This window comes from Ammospiza nelsoni, chromosome 20, assembly GCF_027579445.1.
Source record: "Ammospiza nelsoni isolate bAmmNel1 chromosome 20, bAmmNel1.pri, whole genome shotgun sequence".
Lineage (NCBI taxonomy): Eukaryota > Metazoa > Chordata > Aves > Passeriformes > Passerellidae > Ammospiza > Ammospiza nelsoni.
In genome coordinates, this window is record NC_080652.1 from 12,132,107 (window position 1) to 12,140,816 (window position 8,710).

Consider the following 8,710-nt stretch of genomic DNA (forward strand, 5'->3'; position numbering starts at 1 on the left):
AGAGTGAGGGAAATTGGGGGCAGGGACCTGTGAAGGAGGCTCTGGGTGCAGGGACTTAAGGGGGGGGGGTGGGAGCACCTCCACGAGGGCTGTGGGAATTGGGATAGGGGATATTTGAGGAGGTGAGGAGGAGGGTGAAGCTTAAAATGTCCCCTTAATAAGGTGGTGTTTGGAGGGGCAGGGCTTGAGGGGGCACTTTTATAGTGGTGGGGTCATTTTGAGGGGTTAGGGATTAGAGGTTTGCTTTATGGAGGAATCAATGCATCAGGAGTCAGGGATCCCGGGGCAGGGACTTCGGGTCTGTTTTATAGAGGATGGGGGGCTGCCTCCAGGGCAGGGGCGTAGGGCTCCCCTTTACAAAGGCAGAGCGGCCGGTGCGGGGCAGGGCTTGACGTGAGACGGGGCTTTAAGCCTCCCGTGTGAGGCCCGAGCCTCGAGGGGTGGGGTTTTAAGGGGCGCTCTTTATGGGGCTGGGCCCAGGGTCCACTTTTATGCTGGCGGTGGCGGGTTGTCGTAGTAGGGTGCGTGTGCGCCACCTGAGAGGGGCAGGACTTAGGGGGTGGGGCTGCATGGGGCGTGGTTGTGGGGTTCCCCAATATAAGGGCTCTCCGGTCCGCCCCCCCACCCCGCGGGCCATGGCGGCTGCGGCGCTGCTGCTGGGCCTGCTGTCGCTGCTGCTGTCGCTGTCGCTGCTGTCGCGACTGTCGCGGCGTGGCGATGGGCGCGGCCCGCGCTGGGGCGTGCTGCACCTGCTGCACCCACAGGGGGCGCTGCACCTGAGCCGCCTGACGCGGCGGCACGGGCCCGTGCTGCGCCTGCGCGCGGCGGGCCGCGGTGAGTGCGGGATCCCCGACCCCAGCCGAACTTGCCCGGAACCCCCGAACCCGACCCTGACCGAGCTGCCCGGGACCCCCGAACCCGACCCCACCCCAGCCGCCCGGGACCCCCGAACCCGACACCAACCCAACCGCCCGGGACCCCACAGCCCCCCAAACTCCCCTCCCTGCTCCCCAGGGACTCTCCGAGCCCCCAACTCTGCCCTTTCCCCCTGCGCTGGGGACCTCTCCTCAAACCCCCCCAAACCTTTCTTGGGGCCCTAATCCCCCGATGCTCTCCCCAAAATCCCACGCCAGGACTCCCCACTTGGTTTGGGATCTCCCCCAGTTTTGGAGTACCCCCAGCCCCTCCTCTTCCCTGCAGAGGTGCTGGTGCCGAGCTCGGTGGCGACCATCCGCGAGGCGCTGGTCCGGCACTGGGGGGACTGGCTGGGGCGCCCCCACAGCTATCTGGGTATGGCGGCGGGGTGGGGGGCGGTTGGAGGGGTTCCTGTGGGGTTTGGGGAGTATCCTGTGTGTAGTGAAGCCCTTCGGGGGATTTGAAGGGAGTCACTGTGTGGTTTCTGGGGTTCTCTGTGGGGCTCGGGGAGGGTCTCTAAGGGTTTGGGGGGGCCCTGTGGGATGGCAAGTCCTTATGGGTTTTGAGGGCGTTCCTATGAGATTGAAGGGGTTGTTACGGGATTGGGAGGGGGTCCCAATGGAGTTGGGGACATGGGTACTGGGGGGGGGGGGGCAGTTCTGGAGGGGTGGGTTGTCTGTAGGGGCTAGGGCAGTTTCTAGAGGTCTCTGCCCCACCAGACACACCCTTCAGCCTCCAGGGTGGCATTAGGAGGGTCCCATGGAGGAAGCGGCTATGGGGTTGAAGGAGGCTTTATGAGGTAGTGGGGCCCTGTAGCACACCCCTGGTGTATTGGAGGTGGGTCCCTATAGGGGCTGGGGGGTTTCTGGGGGTCCCTTACTGCTCCTGCCCAACCCCAGGGTCGCTGGTGTCACGGGGGGGCCGGGACCTGGCACTGGGAGACCCCTGCCCTGGCTGGCGGCGGCAGCGGGGAGCAGTTCGGGGGGCACTGGCACGGGCTGGGGGGTGTCTCGGGCCCCTCCTTTGGCTGCAGGGCCAGGAGTTGTGTGAGGTGAGACCCTGAAACCGACTCCTGCCCAAAATGATCCTTCTGCAACCCCGACACCCCCAAAACTGATCCTCCCAGCATTGCAAAACAGATCCCCACACAATATTGACCAGCAAAACCCTGGCCAATGCACCCCAAAACTGATACCTTGAGCCTCACTCCCTTCACCCAAACCCCACCCATGCACCTTAACCATGTCCCCTGCATCTGGAAACTGCCCCCCAAACCCTACCCCCTGCACTCATCCCCCAATCTCTGCATCCCAAACCTGATCCCCAAACCCTGCACCCGCATCACTGTCCCCCAAAACTTACCCACCCAAACCTCACCCTCTGCACCCCAAAAGGGCATTATCCCTGTGAGTCCCCATAACTCCCTCAGAGCTCTGCACTTCTCTTGTGCGACCCCCTAAACCAGCCTTGGAGTCCCCCTTTATTTGCTCTGGGGCTCTCTCTAACCTTCTCTTTCCCCCAGGAGCTGCGTTCGTATGGGGAGGCCCCCCTGGACCCCTTTGAGGTGTTCACCTTCCACACCTGCAGCACCATCGCACGCCTCCTCTTTGGGGAGCTGGTGAGGATCTGGCAGGGGGCCCAGGATGGAGACAGGGGTTTGGAGGAGGACCCCAGTTTTTATGGGGGCCCAGGGTTTGGGGGGGACCCAGGAGTCTGTGGAGGGAACATCCAGCTGTTTGGGGGGACTGACCAATTTGTGTGTGGGTGGCAGGGGTTTGGGGGCACATAGGAATTTGAGGGGACCCGAATGTCTGAAATGATGTTCGGGGTGTTCTGGGGGATCCAGAGACAATTGAGTACTGGGCAGTACACAGGTGTGTTCTCCTCCAGGTGCCCCCTCCAGGGGAGCTCCGGGCCTTCTCACGCTGCCTGGGGGAGCTGCTGCAGGTCTGGGGGCACAGCAGTGTTCGGGTGCTGGACCTGCTGCCCCTGCTGCGGGTGAGCCTGGCAGCTCCTGGGGGTGGCTGTGGGGCTGTGGCCTTTTTGCTGCATGAGGGTCTATGGAGCCCAGAGCTATAGAGCCCTATGGGGGCAATAAGGGAATTGTGGAGATCTACAGGGGGACTATGGGCCCTTGGGGGCCTGGGAAGGGCTGTGAGTCTCAGGGGGATTATATGGCCCATGGGAGAGATATGGGGCTGGTGGGATTATATGGGGTTGGGAGTGAGGTTATAGCATCTGTGTGGGACTGGAGAAGGGTATGGAGGGCTGACAGAGAGCTTATAGGGTCCATAGAGAGCTTGGGTGGTGTCTGTGGTACTGGGAAGGGACCCTATAACTCTAATGGGGCTGGGCAGGGGTTATAGTGTTTGTGTGGGGCTAGGGTGAGTGTTACAGGGTCTATATGGTGTTGGGGATCTCTGGGCCTGGGAGGGGCAGTTGTGGGGGCTGTATAGGGCTGAGGTGGGGTAAAGTGTCTCTGTGGTGCTGAGGATGCCTGTAGGACATTGGAGGGGTCTGTATGGCCCAGGGGAGCGGCCATAGGGTATCTCTGGGGCTCAGGAGACTCAGGCAGCATCTCTGGGGGAGCGGGTGTCTCTCTGAGGTCAAAGGTTTCTTGGCGGTGGGGGTCCCCATGGAGTCCCTGTGTGCAGGCCCTGCCCAACCCGGGACTGCGGAAGCTGCTGCAGCTTGTCCAGCACCGTGACATGTTTGTGGAGACCCAGATCCAGCGGCATCAGGTGGGGAGGCCCGGGGAGCTGGGAGGCAGCCCGAGGTCAGGAGCGGTGCAGTTGGAACAGAGCCTCAGGGGAAACCCAGGGCTTTGGAAACTACATGGGGGTCTGGAAGGACTCAGGTTCTGGGTGGAAACCAGGAGTTTGGGGGCTACCCAGGGGCTTGGGGGCACCCACATATTTTTGGGGAAACAGAGGTTTGGGGGGACCCAAGGGGATGGGAGGAGCCGGGGGTCTGGGAGGCTTGTAAGGCCTTGGGGAGGGCCAGGGGTTTAGGTGGACTTGGGGGTTTGGAAGAGACTCCCGTGTTTGGGGGCAGCTGGGGATCAGGAGAAACCCCCAACACGTGTCACCCCTTTGCCAGGCGTGCCCCTCCCCTCCCCCGGACTCAGTTCTGGGGGCACTGCTGGGGCGTAATCCTGGGGCACGGGAGGGCCCCCTGAGCCCCCCCCGGCTGCACATGGCGCTGGTGGACCTGTTCATTGGGGGAACCGAGACCACTGCGGCGGCGCTGGGCTGGGCTGTGGCCTTCCTGCTGCACCGCCCCGAGGTGAAACACATGTCCCTCCATGTCTTCCATGCAGCCCTGGGGGGGTCCTCTGTGTCCCCAGGGGTCCTGTGTCCCCCCCTACATCCTGTGTTCCATATGTCCCTCATGTTCCCTTCTCCGTGGGTTTCCTGCTGCTCTGCCCCCAGATGATGTGGAGCACCCCCTGTCCCCTGTACAGTGCCAGGGCTCCATGTGGGTACTTGGGGGTCCCATATCCCCACCTGTGTCCTACATGTCCCCCACGTCCTCCTCCCCATGGCTGACACTGTGCCCTTGCACCACCCTGAGGTGCCCCATGGATCTGTCAGACATTTCAGAGCTGTGTCTGTGTCTCTATGTGGCTCCTTGGTTTGGGGTTTCCATGGAGAGGTGGCTCAGGGTCCAGGGATAGAGGGTCCTAAGAGAGAGATCTGGGGGCTCAGGGGTGTCCCCAAGGAGGAGGGAGGAGCAAGTCTGGGGTGGGGGTTGGGTCTCAGGACAGGTCTGGGGAGGATCTGGGAGTTCAAGGGGGTTGCCAAGGGAGAGGGCCAGGCTTGAGGATGGTTTGGGGTCCCAGGGGCAGGTTGGTGAGTTTGGGGGGGTCTGGGGTTCTGGGGAGTCGCCCTGTCATCCCATTGCCACTGTGTGCCCCCTGGGATGCACCCCCTCCCCTGGTGCCCCATGGCAGACATGGCACACCTGTGCAGCTGCAGGTGCGGCTGCGGGCGGAGCTGCAGGGGGCACAGGGACCACCCGGGCCAGGGGACATGGGGCGCCTGCCCCTTCTTCAGGCCACCGTCAGCGAGACCCTGCGGCTGCGACCCCCTGCGCCCCTGGCGCTGCCCCACTGCGCCCTGCGCCACACCAGGTACCAGGGCAGGGAGGAGCCGCCACCGGCCAGCCTGGGTGAGGGGCAACCACCACAGAACAGGAAGGGTCCGCCTGGTATCATCAGTAGGGTCCGGGAGAACCCAGCAGAGCCCATTAGACCCCAGCAAGTCCCACTAAGACCCATCAGGTCCCAGCATGGCCCGGGTAAGACCCGAATATGCAGAATATTTACCAGTAGGGCCCAGTAGAGGTAGGCCCACAGTAGACTCCAATAGACCAGTACAGTCTGGTAAGTCCTTGTAGGACCCAGTAGGCTTCAACAGGGCCCAATAAATCCCAGTAAGACTCATTAGGTCCCAGTAGGCCCCAGTATAACCCCAGTACATTCCACTTGCCCCAGCAGGTTCTGGTATGACCCCAGTAGACCCTAACAGACACTCAGTAGATCCTAGAAGATTCCAGAATAGCCTCAGTAGGCCCCAGCAGAGCCCAGAAGATCCCAGCAGGAGTTCCCAATATATCCCAGTAAGTCCAAGGTAGCCCCACGAAACCCCAGTAGACATCCAGTAGCCCCCAGAAAAGCTCACGATGGGTCCAGCAGTTCCCAGTGAGCCCAGTAGACCCCAGTATGGCCCCAGTAGACCTCGACAGATAGCCAGTAGATACCAGAGAGCTCCAGTAGGACTCCACCAGATCCCAGTATGGCGCTAGCAGATCCCACCCAGTGTGCCAGTAGACCCCAAATAAATTCTAGTAGGTGTCAGTATGGCTCCAGTAGATTCCAGTATAGCATCAGTAAATTCCAGTAGGCACCTAATAGATCCCAGGAGACCCCAGAGAGCCCCAGTAGACTCCAACAGACACCCAGTAACTCCCAGCAGCACCTACCAGATCTCAGTATAGACCCTGTAGACCCAAACAGACATCCAGTCATACCCAGTGAGCCCCCAGAGAGCCTCAGTAGGTCTCAGTATGGCCCATGTAACTTTCAGTAGCCCCCAGCAGACCGCAGTCTGTCTCCATGCACCTTGTCCCCTTCCAGTCTTGGGGGGCTCCCCGTGGCAGCCGGCACTGTCCTGATCCCCAACCTGCTGGCAGCCCAACAGGACCCTGACATCTGGCAGCACCCTGAGGTCTTCCTGCCCGGTATGTGGGTATGCCTGCACTCTGAGTGCCCCCCTGAACTCCTGGGTTTCCTCAAACATCAAACTGGGTTCCCCCAGCCATGGTGTTTTCCCTGATTCCTGGGTATCCTGGGAACACCTTTGTGTCATGAGTGTCCCCCCCCCCCCCCCCGATGCCTGAACCACCCCAACCCCACACCCCCTCCCCCAAACCTGTGGTTACCCCCCACCATCCCCATTAGTTCTCCCATATATCTGTGTACCCCCCTCAAAACCTGTTCCTCCCCTCTACCCCCCTGCCGAAACCCCTGAGACCCCCCTCAGGTGTCTGAACCCTCCCCAAACATGTGAATCCCCTCTGTCATCCTGGGGTCTCCCCCGAATCTTAGACTCCCTCTGAGCCCCTGGGTCACCCCAAACCCCCATGTTTCCCTTCTGAACCCCGAAGTCCAACCTGGGGAACCCCCAGGCACCCTCCAAACTTGTGGAGGTCCGCCCCTAAGTCCTGGGTCCCCCCATGGCGCCCGCTCCCCCCAAGCCTGTGGGTCCCCCCCCGGAACCCCCCGATCCTGCGGGTCCCCCCGCACCCCTCGGAGCTGAGCCGCCGCCCCCCAGAGCGGTTCCTGGCGCCGGGCGCCCCCTCGCGGTCGCTGCTGCCGTTCGGCTGCGGGGCGCGATCGTGCCCGGGGGAGGGGCTGGCGCGGGCCGAGCTCTTCGTGTTCCTGGGGCTGATCCTGCGGGAATTCCGTCTGGAGCCGGGCCCGGAGGGACTGCCGGGGCTGAGGGGCTCACCGGGCACGGTGCTGCGCTGCCCCTCCTTTCGCCTGCGTATGGTGCCCTGCCAGCCCCCGGGCTTACCCTGACCCTGGCCTGACTCCACTTGACCACTTTATTACTTTTCTGAACACACTGTGACTCACCTGAGGTTTTTTTGACCCTTCTTGAATACACCTGACTTCACCTGAGCCTGTGTGACACTGCCTGAACCTGGCTGACCGTGACCCCCTGACTGACCCCACCTGACATCGGCCTCACCCCTGCCAACCCTATGCCTCACCTTGACACCGGCTATGACCCCAGCTGTGACCCTACCTAACCCCATCTGACTCTGCTTGAACCCTGCGTGACTCCATCCCAACTCACCTGACACCTGACCCCTGCGTGCCCCCATTCAAAACCAGATAGCTGGGTCTCTCCCGGATGCCTGAGTCAATGCAGTGTGGGAGGGCCCCATTTATCTCCTCCTAATAAAATTTGTGCTTTTGAACCCACAAGTCCCGGCTCTTCCTGGGACCCCCTAAACGTCCGGAACGCCTGAAGCCCAGCCTTGCGCCCACCCTGACCGGCCACTCTCGGCACCCGCCACAGCCCTCGGACAGCATCAGAAGATAGCGGTCTGGCTGATTTGCACTTCCCCGCTCCGCAAAGCCCTCCCCGGAGAGGCTGCGGTCCGGGTTGGGCTCGCAGCCCTGCGAGATACGGCGGGTTTGTGCGGGGCGCTGCGTTCTGCTGATCTGACTGGCAACAGGCGACTCAAAGCATGAAGTGCTCTGATTGGCCGAGGCCTGGTGTGCCTGGCAACCGATTGGCTTAGAGCTGTTGGGGGCGGGAGGGGAGTAGAGCGCCGTCCCCAGAGCGAGGGCCTGGAGGAGCGGGCGCTGCAGGGTGGAGTGCCCGCTCCGAACATAGCGGGGGCACTCAGGAGCACTCCCCCGACGCAAAAACCCGAGGGAGAGAACAGCGAGGAGGGGCAGGGAGGGAACGAGACCGTCCGCACCCCTCGAGTCATGTGTCGAAATGGGGGCAACGGCAAAGGAGGGGTAGGCAAGGCAAGGGAACGGAAAGGTTGGTCGGTGAGGAAAGGCAAAGGAGGAAGAGGCAATTCAAGAGGGCACCAATACAAGGCAAGGCAAGCGTGGGTTAGGTAAGGCAAAAAAAGGAAGGGTACGAAACGCTATGCAAGGGAGGGTTAAACAAGGCAAAACAACAGAGGAGAAGGCAAGACGACAGAAGGGAGGGTTGGTAAAGGCAACACGAGGAAAGGGAGGGGCAGACAAGGGGTCCAGGCAAGGCAAGGGGAGGCAGTGGAAGCCAAGATAATGGAAGGAAATGGAGAGGTAGGCCAGATAAGGCAGTACAAGGCAACGGAGGGGTTGTTACCTGAGCTATCCAGCTGCAGGGTAAATGTTCAAAATAAACATTGGACCCTCAAGGGAAGAGTCTGCAGGGTGCCGCACCGGTCCCGGGGCCCCCCGCCCCACGGGTGCCGCCCGCAGCTCCCGCTCCATCATCCCCACAGCCCCTGCGCTCCCCCCGCCCCGGTGACATAACTCAGGTTTCCCACAGGGTCCGCATGATTTGCGGAAAAAACTCCACAACTAGTAAAAGTCGTGAAGTGGGTATGTATCTTTATTCAGCGTCGGACGCATGCAGGATAACTCCTTAAAGAACATGCGCGCAATCAGAGAGTCCAAACTCCCCTTTTTCCCCCAGCCTATTGCATATGCATTAAGTTTTGCAATAGGTTCATGCATATTCATCGCATTACAATTAGTTAATGTCAGTCCTTGAGCAGA

General features: G+C 61.4%; 1 protein-coding gene across 1 annotated transcript; it reads left to right on the forward strand.

Moving 5' to 3' along the window:
• The first annotated feature begins 635 nt into the window (after positions 1-635).
• On the forward strand, positions 636-7,408 carry LOC132082420 (steroid 21-hydroxylase-like). Its single transcript, XM_059486681.1, has 10 exons — positions 636-834; positions 1,201-1,290; positions 1,815-1,966; positions 2,438-2,533; positions 2,806-2,913; positions 3,570-3,656; positions 4,015-4,200; positions 4,887-5,047; positions 6,053-6,156; positions 6,750-7,408. The coding sequence occupies exons 1-10, from the start codon at positions 636-638 to the stop codon at positions 6,995-6,997; spliced, it is 1,431 nt and encodes a 476-aa protein (XP_059342664.1). The 3' UTR covers positions 6,998-7,408.
• The last annotated feature ends 1,302 nt before the right edge of the window (positions 7,409-8,710 follow it).